The sequence below is a fragment of the Microtus oregoni genome, unplaced genomic scaffold (genome assembly GCF_018167655.1).
Source record: "Microtus oregoni isolate MIOR12 unplaced genomic scaffold, Mior012 000002F_ref0000024, whole genome shotgun sequence".
NCBI lineage: Eukaryota > Metazoa > Chordata > Mammalia > Rodentia > Cricetidae > Microtus > Microtus oregoni.
Window position 1 is genome coordinate 57,146,768 of NW_024543061.1, and position 20,351 is coordinate 57,167,118.

Genomic DNA, 20,351 nt, shown 5'->3' on the forward strand with positions numbered 1-20,351 from the left:
ATGTCAAGTTGACATGCAAAAACCAGCTAGCACACCTAGGTTGTTGACTGCATTGGTTTCAGTGTTCTCTGTATGTGGTTGTGTGTGCAGGAGGACATCCATGTTTATGTGCTAGTGTGTAGAAGCCAGAGGTTGGCACTGGGTGTTGTCCTCTCTTGCAATGGCTTTCCATATTATTTGAGACAGAGTTTCTCATTGATTGTTCAGAATGATGGGCAGCAAGTTCTTCCTTGTTCTTCACCCCTCTGTCCTGCCTCCAGTTCTGGGGCTATAGATATGTACCACAAAGCCCAGGTTTTTTATGTGGGTGATGGGATGGTGGGGCTTAGGTCTTCATGCTGTGCTGCAAACACTTTGCCCACTGAACCATCTCCCCAGCCCTCCTCCTTTTAATACCAAGCCAAATAAATTGTTCATAGCAATTTCTACATTGTTCTTCCCTTCATAAATGAGATGGAGAACTCAGTGTAGTTTGACTCCCTCCCCCCCCCCCCAGAGTGCAGCCTCTTCAGTTATTATGGATTAGGATTGGGTTATTTATTTATTTTCTTGGCAGGGGTGGGGTGGGTGGGGTGGAGGTGACGAAAAGTTTAGGTACTATAGGAAGGTACTATGGGAAAGTTTGTGCATATGCTGTGTTTACAAATTTATTCACCACTATTTTTGATAATTCATTTGTAACCACTATTTTGGGTAGTTATATAGTCTTCTGTTCATCTTCCCCCTGCTGATTGACATGTAAGGCTGTGGTCAGACTTTTACCAGGGGACATCTTCACTGTGTTCGTTTTTGATCTTGTCTTTTGCCCAGGGTCTCAAAACATCTGGCCGCCCCAAGAGCACAGGCGTCTTCCAGGATGAAGAGCTGCTTTTCAGCCACAAGCTGCAAAAGGACAATGACCCAGATGTTGATCTTTTTGCTGGCACCAAAAAAACCAGGGTTCGTAGCTACTGATTCCCACTGTGTTGGAGATTATGTGGCTCACAGGTGTAAGCAAATTGCTTTCCTTTTGGATGTGTAATTGGGGTGTCATTTTTTTTCAGCTGTCAGTGCCACATAGTGGAAGCCTCTTTGGTGATGATGAAGATGATGATCTTTTCAGCTCTGCCAAGACTCAGCCTGTGGTACCAGCTTTTTATTCTCAGGCTTGGGGAGGATAGGAAACAAATGCTCAGTTAAAGATGAAAGAAAATTCCCAGAGAATTTTCTATAAATGAATGACAGATAATATACGGAGCAGTGTGTCTGTAGGATGTGCTTTCAGAGTCTCTGATTGTGCTGTAGCCTTGTTTTGTTTTTTAAAGAGTTTGTTGAAGGACCCTTGCATATAATACGGACTACATTTTTGTGTCTTTCAGATGCAAAACTTTAAATCTGAGTTTTAGCCCGTGTGTATATTCCCCTGCTATACTTGGTTTTGTATGATTTTTCCTTTTTATTGCAGAAGGGATTCCTGTGTAAGTCACAATCTTTTTTTCCCTCAAGAGCTGTGCATGCCAGGCCACCCTTCTGCCACTGAGCAGCATCTCGGCCCTAGAAAAACCCTAGTGCTTAGGATGCTATTTCTGAAATGCTACCTATGAACCAGTTAATGTACTTTCAAAACCCAGAGGCCAAGTTTCATTACTGTTTAGAATTTTGAAGATACATGATAGACTTTGGTGTCTTTTTCTTTTGAAGGTACCAGAAAAAAAGGGAGTACTGAAAAAAGACCACCCTGTTTCTTTAAAGAGCGAGAAACCTCCTGAGTCTGCTCAAGGTAGCAAAGAGAAAAGCTTATGGAAAGCAGAAGCACCACAGGTTAGAACTTTGTTTGAGGGCATTCAGCTCTTACCTCATCCCTCTCAGACAGTTCCTGGTATAGACTAGGGTTACTCAGAATTCTTGAGGAAAAAATAGCAACCAGCACCCTCCCTTTCACTATATCCTTTTATACCCCACTTTTTCCACAGGGAGAAACCCGTGATTCTGTATTTAATCATTGTGTTTAGACCAAATGCCAAGTTCAATTTCCAATTTGATGTTAAGATAGAATAAAAGATTGTTTTTCCCTAGTACCTCTATTTCTTCCTCTGACCTTCATCGGAATAGAATTATGTGGATATATTTATATACATAATTCTCTCTTTCTCTCTCTCTCTCTCTCTCTCTCTCTCTCTCTTTCTCTCTCTCTCTCTCTCTCTCTCTCTCTCATACACACACACACACACACGTATATATTGTTTTACAAGACAGGGTTTTTCTGTGTAGCCTTTTGGAGCCTGTCCTAGAACTCACTCTGTAGACCAGGCTGGCCTTGAACTCACAGAGATCCACCTGTCTCTGTCTCCAAAGTGCTGGGATTAAAGGCATGTGCTACTACTGCCCAGCTAGAATTATATAATAATTGATACAAATAACATCTGGTTTCTTGGTTTCTCCTCAGAGTTACTGCTCCAAGATAGTTGTTATAAACTTCATTTCTAGGAAGGAGTCCTCCCTATATGATGTAGGGCTTCTCCACAAAGGGAGCCAGACAATTGCAGTTGTCTCTGGGAATTTCACTGAGGCCCCAATGTCTGCACTTGGAAAATGAGGCACTTGGTTAGCCTATCTCTTAACTCATCTGGAATTCAGATGCTTTTGTGTTTAGAACTTGGGCACCAGGCTGTGGGAGAGCTTGTGTGTTTTTTTGGTATTTGCTGTGCTGTGTAACTCATCATGATAGGCTCTGACAAAACTACAGCTCTGATCTTGCTCATCATCAGTGTCTCCCTTTGCTCCTTGTGCCTTCATATGATAGTCTTCCCTCCTCCACGCTGGAGGAGGCACCAGAGAAGTAATGGTAGCAAGCAGCATGCCGTGAAGATCCAGGGCAGAGGTAAAGAGCTGCAGACAGGGACCGCTTTGCTCTGTCACAGATTTACTTACAGATGTGAATGTAACCCAAGAGAGTTTGTTTCCTGTTCCCTCAATGGATTTTTAACTAAATTTATTTCACACAGGATTCTTCAGGTCTCACTCCATTTAAAAGCAGAGAGCCATCCAGTCGGATCGGGAAAATACAAGTAATTATATTGGATCTGGAGTCTTCATTGCTGCCTGTGGCACCTATAAAATTTGTGGATTTTCAGTTTTTTCAGCTGCTACCAAGCATTCTCTCATCTCTTCCCCTGCCAATACCATACCCTCCACCCTTGCCTAGTTGTTGCTTCTTATGGGCTGCTCTTTAATGTCTTTTGATCCCAGTGATGGGCACAAGTGTGTCCCATTGAGCCTGGATCAGGTGATTTTCCTACATTTATATTCTCTTGTATTCTACCTGTGTGCAACACAGACATCGTGTGTCACAGAAATCGTAAACTGCTCCTGTGTTTAAGAACAAAAACTGAGTTCCATTTTTCTTCTTTAGGCAAATTTAGCAATTAACCCAGCAGCCTTGCTGCCCACAGCGGCTCTGCAGATCCCAGGAACAAAGCCTGTTTCATGTGAATTAGCTTTTCCTTCATCTGAACCTGGAAGGAGCCATGACCCAGAAAGTGTGCCCACTCTTCCTGGGCGCGAGGAGGCTGGCGTGAGTTTCGATCTTCCAGCCCAGGCAGATACCTTGCACAGTGCAAACAAGGTGATCCAACTGTCTTCTGTTTGTTTGTTTTCTTTTAACCAGACCAACCTGACTACTGCTTTCTAGACCAGTCTGCTAACTTGGTGTGGTCCAGCCTCACCTCTTGCTTGAAGGAGACTTACCATCCTTCATTTAGCCCTTCTTCCCTTCTACCTTCCTCCAGTTTCCTGATTGTGCATCTGCTTTTCCTTCCCCCACTGATCATTAAATACTAATCACACCAGACTCCCAGTCCCTAATCACGTGCTATGTCTTGTTGCTGCCCAGTAGCCTTGGTACTTTCCCCACAATGCTCTACATACACTACGCCAACCTCACTTCTGTGGTTTTTCCTGCTTACTGTGGCCTGGGCCCTCTTTTCTGGGATTCCAAGCAGTTCCTGCCTACTAGGAAAGCTATTGCAAAGGATGTCCTTTGTGGACTCTGAATGAACGTTTGCAAGTTTTCTTTCTATTTTAGTGAGTTTTCCTTTTCGTTCCAATCTCCCTTGTCTCTGAAATCTTAATGGGTGTCCAAGTAGGCAACAGGACCCAGGATAACCTGTCCCATGATAATTTTTAGTGTTTTCAGGTTTATTTTTTCCTATATTAAAAAAAACCCACTCTTGATATTTTGCTATTTCAAGCTTAAATTAGCTACTTCCTAAATTATGTGTGTGTGTTTTAAAGATATGTTTTATGTATTCTTTGACAAGTTCATGTATACAGTGTATCTTGGTTGTGCCTACCCTCAGCTGAGGCTCCCAGCCTCATCACTCAAAACCTCCTAAAATTTCTTTGAAGCAAACAGGCACAGTTAAGTATTTTGTCCAAAATAGGTTGTATCTTCTCAAAGCAAAACATACTTTTTTTAATTTCGGAAAAATATCAAAAATATTCAATCCTAGTTATAACAGTTATTAAGAGATTCCTCTTTTGAGGTTATCTCAGATGTTCTCCTGTTCCAGCCACATTTTATATACACATCTAATATTTGAATTGGTGTCTGCTGACTGGAAAAAGCAGTGCCATTGGTTGCTTCTTTCTTTATTGCCTTATATCTTCTTGCTGATAAAGTTGGTCCAGAATCCCTCTTAATTCCTTTCCTCTTCTTTTTTTTTTTTTTTGATGACTTTGAATTAAAGGGTGAGGAGGTGCCCGTGTTTGTGTTTGTATGTTTTGCATCACAGAACACAGTGCACCTACTTTCTGGGTTCTAGCAAGACTGAAGCTTTTTTTTTTTGCTTGAAACTATTCTCAGAAGATTAAAATACAGGAACGGGAGGTCGCTCAAGTGGTTAAGAGCGCTGTCTGCTCTTTCAGAGGACCTTGGTTCAATTTCTAGCAGCCACAAGACTCCTCACAGTTGTCTGTCACTCAGTTCTAGAAGATCTGATGCTCTCTTATGGCCTCCTCAGGCACTGCAGGAATGTGGCATGCAGGCACATATACAGGCAGGACACTATATGTAGGCAGAACACCTGTCCACGTAAACTAAACTAAAACATATTTTTGAAAAAAAAAAACTTAGGAACAGAATACAAAAGGGTTAAGAAGAATTGAGATCTGGAGTAGTAGGAACTGGTTACTCCCTTTTAGAAATCTTAAGGGCTGGTGAGATGCCTCGCTGTAAAAGACTGGGCTCACAATCATCTCTTTGTTTTTGTTTTTTGAGACAGGGTTTCTCTGTAACAACCCTAGCTGTCCTGGAACTAGCTCTTGTAGATCAGGCTGACCTCGAACTCACAGAGGCCTGCCTGCCTCTGCCTCTCAAGTGCTGGAATTAAAGACATTCACCATCACCGCCCAGCCCAAAAAGACATCTTAAACAACTTTTTCTTTACCTTAGGTCAGTGGTTCTCAATCTGTGGGTCATGACCCCTTTGGGATCCCATATCAGATATTTGCCTTATGATCCATAACAGTTGCAAAATTATAGTTATGAAGTAGCAATGAAATAATTTTATATTGGGGCTCACCTCAACATGAGGAACTAAAAGAATCACAGTGTTAAGAAGGTTGAGAACCACTGGCTTAGGTAATACCTAATTGAAGTAAACAAAATAGCTTTATGGTATTTTGAATTACTTTGCTCTGTTAGCCTTGACCACTTTTCCATCAGATCATGGTGTGTGTCTGTGTTTGCTTTGCAGAGTCGTGTTAAAGTGGGAGGAAAGCGTAGACCACAGACCCGCGCAGCTAGGCGGCTGGCTGCCCAGGAGGCCAGTGAGGACATGAGTGTTCCCAGAGGACCTGTTGCACAGTTAGCCAGTAGTTCCATTTTACCAAATGGCCATCAACCATTTCTGCAGCCCCGGATGGCCAGTGGAGAGAGCAGCTCTGAGAAAGCCATGGCCCCAGCTGCTCCACCTTGGGAAAGTGGTCCTACGTTGTCCACAGTGGACAGAAGCTTTTTCGTAACATCTCTGCCTCAGACTGAAAATGAGGCTGACTTGTTTGATTCTGGGGACATCTTTCCAAAGAGCATAGGTTCACAGCCCATGGAGGGAACAAAAGTTAAGGCAGCAGAGACTCCAGCCCACTTGTCAGGAGGAAGTACAGAGAAGAGTCTTGTGTTCCCTGAGGACAGCAGTGCCGATGATCTCTTCGAGACCATCAAACCAAGACCAACAAAGAAAAGAAACCCCTTCCCCCTCCTTGAAGATGAGGACAATCTATTTGCAGATCAGAAAGGCAAAAAGAAAGAGTTGAAATCTGACAGCCATCAGGACATCATATCAAAAACACAGGACATTTTTGAGGTAAGAAAATATATCGTGTCTGAGTCTTTAAGGAAAGGAGCTGATTGCTGCTTCAGCTATAAACTATGCGTGTGTTGTGCTTGTGTGCTGTCTACTTGCTTATTAATCATGATTAGGTCTCTTGTTAATAACCCTAAAGGTGGTCCTTGCTGCCTTTAATATTTGTTATGAACCTTGAATTATTTCAAAAATGTTATTGTAGTCCTGGTTATAGAGCTCAAAACCTAGTATTTGTTAGGCAAATGCTTTATGGTTCACTAAGCCAGAGCATAATCCCTGGGTCCTGATTTTTATGTATAGAGTGTGTGTGTGTGTGTGTGTGTGTGTGTGTACATGTTTTTAATTATTTTTTTGCTATTTTTTAAATTTTTGTAGAATGGTGCTGCCGTCAGCTTTATGACATGTCCTTCTGTGACATATGAACTCTGCTGGTGCAGCTTGTGTGTTTAAACTCTGGTTCTGGTTGGGACTCTGTTTCAACAGAGTTTTGATGCTAAGGCTTTTGTGGAAGTTGTTCAGATGTTTATTGAGCATGGTGGCCCTGGGGCCAGCAGGAGAGCTAGGGCATGTGTTCTTTCCCCTGAGATTTCAAGGAGAGGACTGAGATCCAAACAAATCAGCAGGTCCTCAAAGTGATCTCAAGTGGTACTAAATGCCATGAAGAAAGCTATCTGGGGCCGAGGACAGCCACAGTGGGAGGTGGCTAGATGCCTCACTGCAGAACTGGCACCTGAACTGTAACTAGAACAATGGGGACAAGTTGTGCGGAGATCCGGATAGTGTCATCCAGCCCAGGGAGTCTGTACTTGGTCACTACATGTCTAAATTATTGAACTATTTTTAGTTTCAAAAATGCTTTTATTTACAAAATTTGTTTTGGGGCTTAACTAGGATGATATATTTGCTACGGAAGCAGTTAAACCTTTTCCAAAAAAGAGAGAGAAGGAGAGAACTTTGGAACCCAACTTGTTTGATGATAATATTGATATCTTTGCTGACTTAACTGTAAAACCTAAGGAAAAGTCCAAAAAGAAAGTGGAAGCCAAGTCTGTGTTTGATGATGATACAGGTGAGTCTGGGTCTCTTGCCCTCCCGTAAGTCTGGCTATTCTCAGTACACCTAGAGCATCACTGCCCACTGACTGCATTACCTACGCTTCACCTTGGCTCTTTCTTGGACTTTGTTACTCAGTAGGTTTTCTTTTCTTTGCTGTGGAATCCTGGTTAGTCTAAGAATGTGATGTGTTGATGGACTAACCATTTTCATGAGGCATCCTTGTGCTATGCTGAGGTTTAAGATTATGCCCAGCATTTGACCTCAAAGTGGAAGCTAGCTTTTATCTTAGTGCTCACCGCCGTCACCTGCCAAGCACTGTTTGTGAAAAGAAAATCTATCAGAACCTTCTTTCACATGCTATCTGCAGGCCATGAAGTTGGTTGAGTCAGAATAGCAGCTGGACAGTGAGGGTCAGCAGCTTAAGGACTGCAGTGGAGCAGGCGTGTGCAGTGGAGTCACACGTGTGAGACATGGTCAGTGCAAGAGAGCAGACCTGCGCATGTGAGACATGGTGTCTCCCTGAATTCTGTGTGTGTGTGAACACGCTGCACCCACTCACTCCTCACTGAAAAGGCAAGCCAAATGCTGATAACTATAAATGTTGGGCTCCTGGTAGATCCTGTGTTGGTAGACATGGACTGGAGCCATATCGGCACATAGAAATCTCCTTTGGTTTCAGTGTTTAAGACTGCTTTGTCTTTAGCTGTTAGCTTATTAAGGACAATCTAGATCTGTTATAGATAATGCCATAGATTTTATCATTTTTGTACACCTGTCTTTATTATACATGCTGAAATTTTGATGTGGTAGAATCTGACCAATAACATTGTTGAAAGTCTGAAACACTAACATGAAGATTCAGACCTCATTCTTACTGTTGAGACGTGCCACAGATTGACTCCTAGATTCCGAGAGTGCATTCTGTATTGGCTTTCTCTTTGTACATTCTCACTGTCCTTAAAAGCCAGAGTGGCTTTCCAGAAGATAGAAATCAGTTCAGTGTCCGTTTCTCACTTCATGTGCACATACACACTTTTTTATTTTATTTTTTTTTATTAAAAATTTCTGCGTCCTCCTCGCCTCCCATTTCCCTCCCCCTTCCCCCCACTCCCCTTTCACTCCCTCTCCAGTCCAAAGAGCAGTCAGGGTTCCCTGCCCTGTGGGAAGTCCAAGGTCCTCCCCTCTCCATCCAGATCTAGGAAGGTGAGCATCCAAACAGACTTGGCTCCCACAAAAGCCAGTACATGCAGTAGGATCAAAACCCAGTGCCATTGTCCTTGGCTTCTCAGTCAGCCCTCATTGTCTGCCACGTTCAGAGAATCTGGTTTTATCCCATGCTTTTTCAGTCCTAGTCCTGCTGGCCTTGGTGAGCTCCCATTAGATCAGCCCCACGGTCTCAGTGGGTGAGTGCACCCCTTGCGGTCCTGACTTCCTTGCTCATGTTCTCCCTCCTTCTGCTCTTCATTTGGACCTTGGGAGCTCAGTTCTGTGCTCCAATGTGGGTCTCTGTCTCTATCTCCATCCATCACCAGATGAAGGTTCTATGGTGAAATGCAAGATATTCATCAGTATGGCTATAGGATCTGGCCATTTCAGGCTCCCTCTCCTCAGCTGCCCAAGGAACTAGCTGGAGACATCTCCATGGACACCTGGGAACCCCCCTAGAGTCAAGTCTCTTGCCAACCCTAAAATGGCTCCCTTAATTAAGATATATACTTCCCTGCTCCCATATCCACCGTTCCTCCATCCCAACCATCCCATTCCCCCAAGCTCTCAAGAAACTAGACTTTAAAATGCTAATTAACCCAATTTAAAAATTGGGGCACTGAACTGAACAGAGAATTCTCAACAGAAGAAGTTCAAATGACCAAAAAACACTTAAGATCATGCTCAACCTCCTTAGCGATCAGGGAAATGCAAACCAAAACAACTTTGAGATACCATCTTACACCTGTCAGAATGGCTGAAATCAAAAACACCAATGATAGCCTTTGCTGGAGAGGATGTGGAGTAAGGGGTACCCTCATCCATTGCTGGTGAGAATGCAAACTTGTGCAACCACTTTGGAAATCAGTGTGGTGGTTTCTCAGGAAATTCAGGATCAACCTACCCTAGGACCCAGCAATACCACTCTTGGGAATATACCCAAGAGATGCCCTATCATATGACAAAAGCATTTGTTCAACTATGTTCATAGCAGTATTATTTGTAATAGCCAGAACCTGGAAACAACCTAGATGCCCTTCAATGGAAGAATGGATAAAGAAAGTGCATTAGAGTACTACTCAGCGGTAAACGCAATGACATACACACTTTGTAGCTGAGAAATTTATACTAAAAACAACCTGTTATTTATGTATCATTATAAAACTTGGGTGCCAACAACTGAGCCAGGACCAGAACCTAAGAGGTTTCACTTTTGTATTGGTACTCGATAGTGTGTTATCAGAATTGGGTCTTTGGCAGTTTGTGTAGATGTGTCTCAAATTACCATTTTCTTGCCTGTCTTAACTTTTTTTTTCTTTTTTCTTTTTAAAGATGATATTTTCTCATCTGGTCTCCAGGCTAAGAAGTCCAAACCCAAAATCCAATCTGCAGAGGGTACATCTGACCTAAGATCTGATCATAAAGTGTCCAACATTTTTGATGACCCCTTGAATGCCTTTGGAAGCCAGTAGAGCCTTTGGGGTCTTCACACTTCACTCCCCCATTCTATTTTCAGCTAGCGATGCCATCTCCTATACTCACTGCTGTCACTGGATTCCAAAAGGAAATACTGAAACAACCAGTTCAGCTTTTACCCAATATAACTAATATTTTCTGCACTGATTTTAATTATGCTTAAGGTTACAAATAAAAAATGTATGCTTCACAGTGGTTTGCTTTTACTTAATTATACTGCATAGAAGGGCATGCTGAGAGTAGCTCTCTGTGGTTTTCATATGTGGGTAGGGAATGTAGAGACAGCTCATGTCAGGCAGTCCTTGTGCTGTGGGTAGGGCTCTGGGTGCAGTGATGGCCTAGGCAGGTGAAAGAGAAAGGAGGTAAAAGGCTATGCATTTATGGCTCTACACCTGTGAGGAGAGGTTCCATGGCATCCCAGATGTGCCTCGGCAATAATCTAAGGGACTGTGTCCTCTGCTGTCTTGTTTTTCAAGAGAAAGTTTTTGGCTCACAGTCCCACTCATCATTGCCACATTATCAGTGGTTGCATTCGGGCTACCCACAGTGCCAGAGTTGAGTGGGCTGCAAGAGATGGATGGTTTAGTTGTGGGCAAATTTTTGCCTTTCTTAGCATTTCTTTCCTCCTTTGTAAATGGTTTTAGTACTAAGCATGCAGGGTTGTATTTTTGAGAATAGGTAAAGACCCTTTTATCTATCTGCCTCTTAAAATGGTAGGTGATGACCGTGATTTGGTTCGATGAGGTAATGCAGCTTTAAAGTGAAAACCAAATACTTGAATTCATCCACCGGATGCACAAGCCCATGCTGACTTACTTGTAGTCAAGATTTCCAGGACAGGCACTCTCTAACCTCTGTACATTACTGTGGCGCTGTCCTCAGTTTGAAACTATTATTAGCCTTAATCATGGGCACAGTTGAAGAGCCACGGGCAAGAGATGGCAAAAGGCCAGAGCCTCACATACCTCCCACCTCAGTGGAACTGTGGAAACTGGTGGGTAAAATCCCAAGTCTCAGAGAGCCAGAGCCTGGGGGAAGACTGGTTAGGGTTCATTCATAACTAGTCACAAGTCGACTATTAGAGGTTTCATTGTCCTCTTCTGCAGTCCACCTAGGAAAACACCACACGTGAGCTGAGCCACCCGTGGAGGGAATGAAGCAGTAGGGGCCCCATCTAGGTGGAAGGCATGCGTTGTCTTAAAGCCAGTCAGTTTATATCCCAGTTTAGCCGTTGGTGAGAACAAAAGCATGCTGGGATTTCAAGCCCAAGGTGCCGCCTGTTTGATCTGTGGTCTTTATTAATTACTCAAATGCAAGAGGCATACAGAAAGCCACAAGCCCTTATAAGCAAGTCATTACAGACGATACAATTGAGTCAGAAATGTTAGGAAAGTGTGGAGAACCAAAAGGGTATGTGTTTAAGTCAGTCTAGCCTGGACGTCCTTTAAGTGCTCCAGACTCTGGAAAGGTCATGAGTGGACAGCAAATACCAGGAACCCTTCTGTCCCCAGAGAACCTTAGATGTACCCATCCGAGGCGCTCGGCCCTGGCGCCCGTTCTTGCCTGTAGACTGTGGCCTCTCTCCAGCCTCCTTCCTTGCCCCAACCTGGTCCCAAGTCAGTAATAAAGGGTCAACATCCGGGCCTCTTCTAACCGACAACCCTTCCTAAACGCCAGTGCGACCCCGGCGTCCGAGCAACGGCCGGCCTCGGACTGCTCGGCCCCGCCTCTCGCAGGCTGATTGGAGGACGCCGGCAGCGCTGGCCGGCGATTGGTGAGCGGTGTCACAAAGGGCGGGGCCTGAGCTCTGCAGGCCCGCGTCGGCTGGCTTCGTGGGCGCGCTCAACTCTAGCGGCCTGCGGGCAGGCGAGCGAGCGAGCGGGAGGACGGGACCACCGGAGGGCGAGCGGGTGAGGGGCGCGGCGGGGCGGGGCGCGGCCGGGCGGGCGGGCGGCTGAGGGGCCCGCTGCTCCTTCGCGGCCCGGGCAGGCGGGAGAGGTGCGCCCGCCTCGGCTGCAGCCTGGTCGCGCCCTCCGCGCTTCTCTGCTCGGGACTCACGGGACCCGGACAGCCGTCGCCCTGGGTACAAACTGGTCGCGCCCGCGGCTCCGGGCGCTGCTGACCCGACTTTGGGTTTGAGTGTGGTCCCTGCGGGTCGTGGTCCCTGGCCTCAGGGCAGCACAGCCGCACTAGGGCATCAGTCCCAGGCTAGAGTGTGTGATTCCACTCTGTAGCTCGATTTTCACACATCTGTAAATATATGTGTCAGCATTTTAAATGGCTGCCTCGTATTGTGGGTATTTTTATGTTGGGCGAAAAATTTAAAAGCTAACTCGTCGTGTGGCTAAGTTTCTGTGGACGAGAAGGAAGCAAAAGTCCAAGGTACTGAAATTCCTTATTACGTGCCCCCATTGCTGATTTTGTAGTTGTGTTTTTAGAAAATTTCAAACCATGAAAGAACTGTTGGAGAGTCATTTTGAATGTTTTTCTCTGAGTTTTTAAGCTAATTTATCAATATTTAGCATCATTTTATTATATCACTTCATATCAGTATGAGTTGTCATTGCCCATTGGTTTTCCAGTGCTCATTCATGCAGGCCACATGCCACTTTGGGGGGCTTGCAGCCCTTCTCAGTGGACCCAGTTTTAGTACCGACTAGGTCGTTAGCCCACTTGAGTTTCCATTTGTCCCTGCAGTATTCTACTCCGATTTAGACAGACTGCAGAGCCTCCTTCTGCCCTCTGTTACATTGATTTCCGTTCCCGAGAAGTCTAACTTTTCTATACACAATTGTTTTCAGCTATGGTTACCGCCCTTGGTCCTTTTCGTGTCTAGAAAGTTATCCCACTAAAAGGGCCCAAACTTCATTTGGAAGTTCCAGCAGCATTGATGGGGTACTTATTATGGCACTAATTTCCTTCTGCTCGTAGGCCCTCGTTCTAGTCGTATTTCAGATTCAGGACTTCCACATGTGTGACCTTCTGCTACCCCCCAGTTTGTTTATTACTGCAGGGAACAAGTATAAGAAGCACTGTGAAGGGAATGCCCCTATTCTTCTGCACCTTTTAAGTTCTCCTCCTAGATACTGGTCACCTGTGCCTTCTGTCATGTTCATCTCAGCGTTTTTAACATGTGACTTCTATCTCTAGACTGCCTATTTGTAGGTAGGTTTGCTTATTGGCCTTGAAGAAGCAGACACTCGTATTTCTGTAGCACACACGCTCTTTGGTCTAATGTGATGAGTACATTAAGAACGTCTGCATGCTATCAATGGGTATTTCAGTATGATGCTGGTTTTTTGTTTTTGTTTTTTGTTGTTGTTTTGTGAAAATGCAGATTGAGCCCAGGGCCTAATATGTGCTAGGAAAGTACTCTATCACTAAGTTGCTCATTTACTATAAATGATGTAAGACAATGAAACCCAAACAGCCCACTGTAGTGTCGTGTGCTCTTGCCACTGTGACCAGCAGCTCTAGTAGCACAGTAGTATTTGTATTACTACTGTTACTTATTATTTCGATAAGTTGTATAGCTCCACTCAGAACACTTATGCTGTCAGCAACAACTTTTCTTCCTGTGATGCCATTTTAAAGGAACACTCGCTATCTGCATGATTCAAGTTTCCTAATAATATTTTATATTAGAACTATGAAAACATACACTACAGCAGAAATACTTGAGTGTACATGTTTGTCATGATTTATATAAATTCTGGTGGAGTAAATTGGAATGAGATTCCCAGAAGAAACCAGTATTCCTCCAAACAGTTTTGGAGCATAACTACTATTTCTTCATTTTTATGACATGATAATACCCTTACATATATCATTTATTTTGTCTGATATAAAGACCAGTGGAGGTGAATTGTTTTCAATTGAATTTCATTGAACAACCTTTAATGGGCACTAATGTGTGCAGAATACTGTACTGAGTAATAGAGAGGTCATTCTTCCTTAAATGCTTGTAGTTTACCAGCACAAGAATGGGAGGCATGTAAGAGTACAGTTTTGATGGGTGTAATATATGACATGGGTACAAAAGATGGTAAGTATAAGAGATTTTATGGGGTAGTTGGTACTTGGAATGAGGTTTTTGGGGAGAGGTACAGTGCTAGTTATTATTAGCTCAGGGCTTTGAGTAGTAGGCAGGTGCTCTCCTTGAGGTCTCTCCAGTCCTCAAGATGCTTAGGTGCTTCTTAGGAAGCTATGTGTAGAGCTGACACACTAGGACAGTGCAGGAACAATAATATAGGGGCTACAACTCAAAGGTAATTATACTACAACTCAAAAGAACCATATATATATATATATATGTATATGTATGTGTATAAGTGAAAATGGGCTGGTAGATGTAATGTGTGAGTTGAAAGGTCTTTCTAAGGAGTTTGAAAATTACTGCACAGACAACAGAGGCCTTGCTGGCCCTTGAGCTACAGATAATAGAAATAGTCTGCATCTTTGAAAGACAATTGTGCTCACATCTTATGTTATTACGGAACTTCCAGTTGAAGTCAAACCCGTAACACTGACTGTGCAAAACGATGTGATGACACGAGAGGTCAGGGACCTTTCCCTGGTGCTGGGAACGCAGAATGATTTAGCTACTTCTGCATATTGTTTGGCAGTTTCTTTAAAAGAAAACCAAATACAATGGGGCTGGGGGGTGTAGCTGAAACGTTGAAAGTAAAATACTAACTGTAGAAGCCTGAGAGTCTTAGTTTGGATTCCGAGTACCTGGGTGAAAAGCTGGGCACAGCAATATGTACCTGTGATCCCAGACCTGGGATGTGGAGACAGTGAGGAGCCCCCGGACTTGCCAGTCACCCAGTCAAGCTGAATTGATGAACATCAGGATCAATGATGCCTTAAAAACATAAAGTAGGAGATGATAAGAAAGATATGTGATGTTGACTGCTGGCCTCCACATGCCCACAATGTTCACACATACACACAGTGTACACACATACACACACACACACACACACACACAATGTATGCACATACACACAGTGTATACACAAGCACATATACACATGCACACAATGTACACACATGCATATATACAATATACACACATGCATACAGTGTACACATATACATATGTATACAATGTACACACAAAAGTGGAAACTATTCTTACAATAAAATCTAGCCTAAATAAGTTTAAAATATGTATGTACAAAATCTATAGCAAGTTTGTTCAAAATTGCCAAGAATGGAGTATGTAGGATATTTCTCAGTAGGAAAATGGATAAATTAAACTCATCCAGACAATAGAATATAGTTTAGCACTTAAAGGAAACAATCCTTTGCGCAAAATAGTCTTAAATGTGTGTTCCTTACAGAGACTGCTCTGAGAAGTCTGTGTATTGTGTGATTCCAAGTGCATGGCATTCTGGAAAAGGCAAAGCTATGGAAACATTAAAAAGACCAAAATTTTCCAAGAGTTAGAGGCATGGGAAGGGATCCATAGCCCAAAACAGAACTTTTAGAATGCTTAAACTCCCCTGATGCTGTCCTAGTAAATACATGATTCATACATCTGTCCTCACCTGTAAGACAGATGTGCATCACCAAGAGCAAACCCTAATGTAAACTGATGTGTCAGTTCCTCAGCTCTTAGTAATGTACTGTGTTAGTGCAGAATATAGGCCAGCTGAAGGTGGGAGAGAACACATGCGTGTGGGGATTCATCAGAGTTTCTGCTCAGTTTTGTGGTGGATCTGAAACTGTGCTAAAAGTAAATCTCCTTTCTTATTAGGGAGAAAATTCATGTCTTTAGGCAATACAACAGAAAAACCAAGAAAACCAAAATACCACCCAAAAAGAAAAAACAAAACAAAACAAAAAATACCCCACAACAAACTCTAACCAAATAAAAGCACACATGCAAAAAACTGGCATCCATTATATGTTGGTCAACTACTTCTGAACACGAGGACTGCCCTGGAATGGTAGGGCACTCTGCTAACAGTTCAGTCGTTAACCTTTGCTCTGTGTGCAGAGGGACCAGCCTTCTGCAGGGCAGAGAGACTAAGAATGAGATGCAGTCTCAGCAAGAAAAAATACACAGACTTCTTTTTCTGAGGCATAAACGTGTCTCTTCTTTGTTATTTTTTTCTATTGTTTGTTCTACTCCAGTCTCTATTTGTTCTGCTCTTCTACCCTTTTGTTTCCCTTCTGCTTTCCCGATGTCGTCCTTCTACATCTTCCTTCTGCTTTCCCTGTTGTCCTTCTCTACATCTTCCTTCTGCTCTCCCGATGTCGTCCTCCTTCTACATCTTCCTTCTGCTCTCCCGATGTCGTCCTCTTTCTACATCTTCCTTCTGCTTTCCCGATGTCCTCCTTTGGTGGGCGTAGTCGACCGGTAAGCTAGAATTAACCAGACAAGCTTAATACAACAGATCTAGTTTAATAATTGGAAAACAGGGAAAACTCACACGACTGGGGTCCAGCGAATACCATGCGCAGTGATGAGAGGCAAAACAAGGGGAGGGTACCTGGATTCCTAGGTCCTTCTTCCCTGGCCCCAGGCGGCCACACCCTAGCCAAATGTGATTGGATGAGCTTCCCCATCACCTCCCACTTTTGTCTAAACAAGATCGAACCAAACCCAATACTACTATATACAATAGGAACAGATACCAAATATAAAATTACAAGCAACAAACAATATTAAGCAAAAAACATATAACAAAAGTTTTACTAGGCATTTTATTTTAAGGAGTCTAAATAATGTATTGAAATTAAGTTTAGCTAAATCATGAGGAGGGTAACTACAATAATCTTTAACTCCATCAAAGATCTGAGGAGGGAAGTAATATTACTTGAGCAACCAGGAAGGACAAAGGAGAGGCTTTCCTTCTACGTCTTCCCTTCTGCTTTCCCGATGTCTTCCTTCTACATCTTCCCTTCTCACTACTTCCTGATAGCTTCTTTCTACACACATTTTGTGGTGTTTTCCTTCTAAATTCTTTACTTTTCTTTACAGCTTATATACCCCAGTGGACCTTCTAAGCAATATAAAAATTACAATGTGGTTACATTCTTTTTTTTAAGTAAATGATTACAATGACTATAAGTAAAAAAAGCATTTTTTTATATCCCTTACATGATTAAACATTTTACATATTACAGGTGAAAAACAAGACTTCTCATAAATGGGGAGCCTTTCAGTCATAACCGTTCCCATAGGCAGTGGTTTTTATAATTGCCAGAAAAGCAGGTTACTAGTTTCACTTTTCATATTTTAGAGTTCAGTCCAATTATTTTAACTAGCCATCCAATTCTTTGTTTTCCAGTTACATGAAATCAATTGTTTAAAGCTTTGTTTCAGTTGTGATGCACACTGAAACCCATGAACACATTTCCCATATCAAAAAGAACTTGAGCTAACTCCCGGGACTCAATTGTTTTGCTAATCATTAACCTAAACCATCGTCTATATAGCTCCTGAAGAGAAACTAGCTGTGTGACATTTTCTTGTTCTTATTTTTTTTTTTAAATCTTCTGCAGCCCCTGCTTTTATCAGTGGCAGGAGTAACACTCTAAACAGTACAGTTTAAGAGGAAATCATCTTCATAATACTCCACAGGTGAAAATGCTCAGTAGAGTGGGATATTTCCATGATATAATTATACTTCATTAAAGCACACAGGATGCCCCTAACCCCATTCAAACCATGCCAGATACCAGAGAAAAATGGCAGCGGCACACATGTAAAGGCACAGCGGTATCAAACATCCTGGAGGTGAAGCCCTTGGGATCTTGCCTGAGACTTACCCATCAGTGCCTTACATTTTGGTGGGCCAGACTCCTGAAGTCTATTGACACTGCTGCTCCTCTGACACAGCCACCAGATTCCCATTGCTGTAGGAGGAAGCTTCTCTGATGATGACTGAACAGCACACTAATCTATGAGTATAGCAGAATACTATTAGGAGTCAGTTTACCACTACATTCCCCCCCCCCTTTTTAGACCAACATTATTTGGTTTTACCCTAGGTTCTTGAGTTAAGTAGTCTCAGGTTCTTGGTCACCCAAGCAGTATTGGGTTTGGGTTCCATCTTGTCGCCTTAAATCAGTTGTTGGTTGGTTACTCCCCTAAGCTTTGTTCTACCATTGCCCTTACCTATCCTGCAGGTAGTATATCATTCTAGATAAAGGGTTTGTGGCTGGCTTGGTGCTTACATTTCTCTTTTGATAGCATGGAAAGTGCCTTCCTTTATCAAAGATGCTAGAATGGAAGGCCGTATGCAGGTACCAGCCCTATATCTCCATGTGAGTTGTGTAGGTGTTGTCTTCAGCAGTGGGGCCTTGCTGACAGTTTGTGCAGAGCAATCCATAGTCTTGGCAACAGCCTGTGTTTGGGGATTCCTGTAAGACTCCTTTGGCCAACAACTCAATTAGATGTAACCCAATCCCAGTAATGGAAACCTCATTAGGTGACGAGAGATGGCCAGTTGGGACTCATTTCCCCCATTACTTGGTGATTTTATATATCTCACCTTCATATATGTATATATTTTAGGAAGTTTATACTATGTTAGGTTTCTATATTATGCATCAAATGGTTCTTAATTTTAGCTCTCCCAGTATTCTCCCACAACCCCTCTCTCCATCCTTTAGATGCAGAGGGCCTATAATTGCATAAAAGAATATTGTTCAGAATCATTTGGGAGCACACATCACAACCATATACTCACTAGGATAGCTTTAGTAAAAAGACAATAAAAAGTACTGACAAAGATGTGAAGAAATCTGCACCCTCATTTATTGTTAGTTTATTATAAAATAGTTCAAACTACTTGGAAAAGTTTAGTAATTTCATAAATTGCTCAATATAGTTGCCATTTGGCCTAGCACACCTATTTCTAGATATCTATCTCCAAGAAAAGGAAATGTGTCCAAAAGATAGCTGATTTTTCATTATAGCAGTATGTGTAGTAGGTTCCAACCTAAGCAGGTAAATCAATGACTGTGGAGAGATGATGTGCACCAGGTCCACACAGGGGACTAGTATTCATCCTCCAGATGGATGACGTGTTAATGCATGGATGAACTTTGAAAACTTTTTGCAGAGCAAAAAAAGCCAGTCCCAAAATTCTGTATACTATGTATGGGAAGCAGAATGGGGGTATAGGTGGAGTTTCTCTGTCTTCTGCAGTTACTCCCAAATAACCACACAGAGACTTATTAATCATAAATGCGTGGCTGATAGCTTAGATTTGTCTCTAGTTGGCTCTTAAGAATTTAAATTTAACCATTTCTACTAAACTGTGCTGACCCAAGGCTCATTTACCTCATCTATGAACTTCCCATGTTACCTTTTCTGCGTCTGGCTGGTGACTTTTCAGATTCTACCTTTCTCCTTCTTAGCATTCTCTCTGCCCTGAAAATCCTGCCTAGCTATTGGTCAATCAGCTTTCCATTAACAATGAGAGTGACACATTTTCATGTATACAGAAGATTATTCCACAGTATTTCCTCCTTTTTGTCTAAATATAAATGAAGTTTTTAACTTTAACATAGTAAAATTATATACAACAAAAACAGTTATCAAGTAAGAATAACAGTTATAATATCCAGTCCATTTGTATTTTGCAAAGTTAGAGAAAATATTCTGTGTTTTATCTTATCTCTTTGTTTAAAGTTCTATACCTAGTTTACTTTTTTTATCATATCTAAGGAAAACTTTAAGTCTAATTTATTAAATTTTTAAATCCATCAGAGATCCCAGAAGGGTGTAATGTTACGTAATGACAGGAACATCTTGCTACCTGCACAGTTATCCAGAGTTCTTCTGTAATGTTGAGGCATTCATCTTTGGATGCCACAGACCTAGTATATCTGACAGAAATTTTTGAGAAGCAGGGAATTTTAAAGGACTCTTCTACTTTGTATTGGCAAAGTTTGGCAGTCATTTTTTTTTTTTGCATTATTCTGGTCCAGTTTGGACAGTATGATGTCAGCAATTCAGGCAAGGACAGTTTCTTTGCCCAAATGGCTAGCCTTTACCATAAAGAAAACAAACTCCATACAGAGTTTCTTCAGTGGCCATCATCATCTTTTGAAAGAAACCAGTGCTGTTTGGAGTAGATGTGTCTCACTGTCATAAAAATCCTTAGGTTATTAAACATATTAAATTCAATATTCTGTAGGTCTTTGAAGTGATTGAAGACATTTATCTAAATATATCACTGTAATCTTGAAAACATACCTAACATGACTATATGTGTGACTATTATAGGTGACTATAATCTGTATTTC

The 20,351-nt window shown here is 42.4% G+C and overlaps 2 protein-coding genes across 8 annotated transcripts in view; both read left to right on the forward strand.

The window, feature by feature from the left end:
* Washc2c (WASH complex subunit 2C) overlaps positions 1-10,274 on the forward strand; it is a 55,244-nt gene extending 44,970 nt beyond the window's left edge. For 2 of the 4 annotated variants that reach the window (XM_041634703.1, XM_041634713.1), the window contains exons 23-30: positions 811-939; positions 1,044-1,124; positions 1,681-1,800; positions 2,985-3,047; positions 3,392-3,604; positions 5,736-6,344; positions 7,236-7,413; positions 9,939-10,274. In XM_041634703.1, coding sequence (XP_041490637.1) covers positions 811-939; positions 1,044-1,124; positions 1,681-1,800; positions 2,985-3,047; positions 3,392-3,604; positions 5,736-6,344; positions 7,236-7,413; positions 9,939-10,078 — 1,533 coding nt within the window. In that variant the 3' untranslated portion in view covers positions 10,079-10,274. The remainder of the gene's footprint in view (positions 1-810; positions 940-1,043; positions 1,125-1,680; positions 1,801-2,984; positions 3,048-3,391; positions 3,605-5,735; positions 6,345-7,235; positions 7,414-9,938) is intronic. The other 2 variants (XM_041634721.1, XM_041634730.1) reach the window with 2 other exon arrangements.
* Positions 10,275-11,888: 1,614 nt separating this feature from the next.
* Positions 11,889-20,351, forward strand: part of Zfand4 (zinc finger AN1-type containing 4) — an 85,003-nt gene continuing 76,540 nt past the window's right edge. For 3 of the 4 annotated variants that reach the window (XR_005976660.1, XM_041678671.1, XM_041678676.1), the window contains exon 1: positions 11,889-12,464. The gene's annotated coding sequence lies outside the window, so the exon portion shown is untranslated. The remainder of the gene's footprint in view (positions 12,465-20,351) is intronic. The other variant, XM_041678690.1, reaches the window with a different exon arrangement.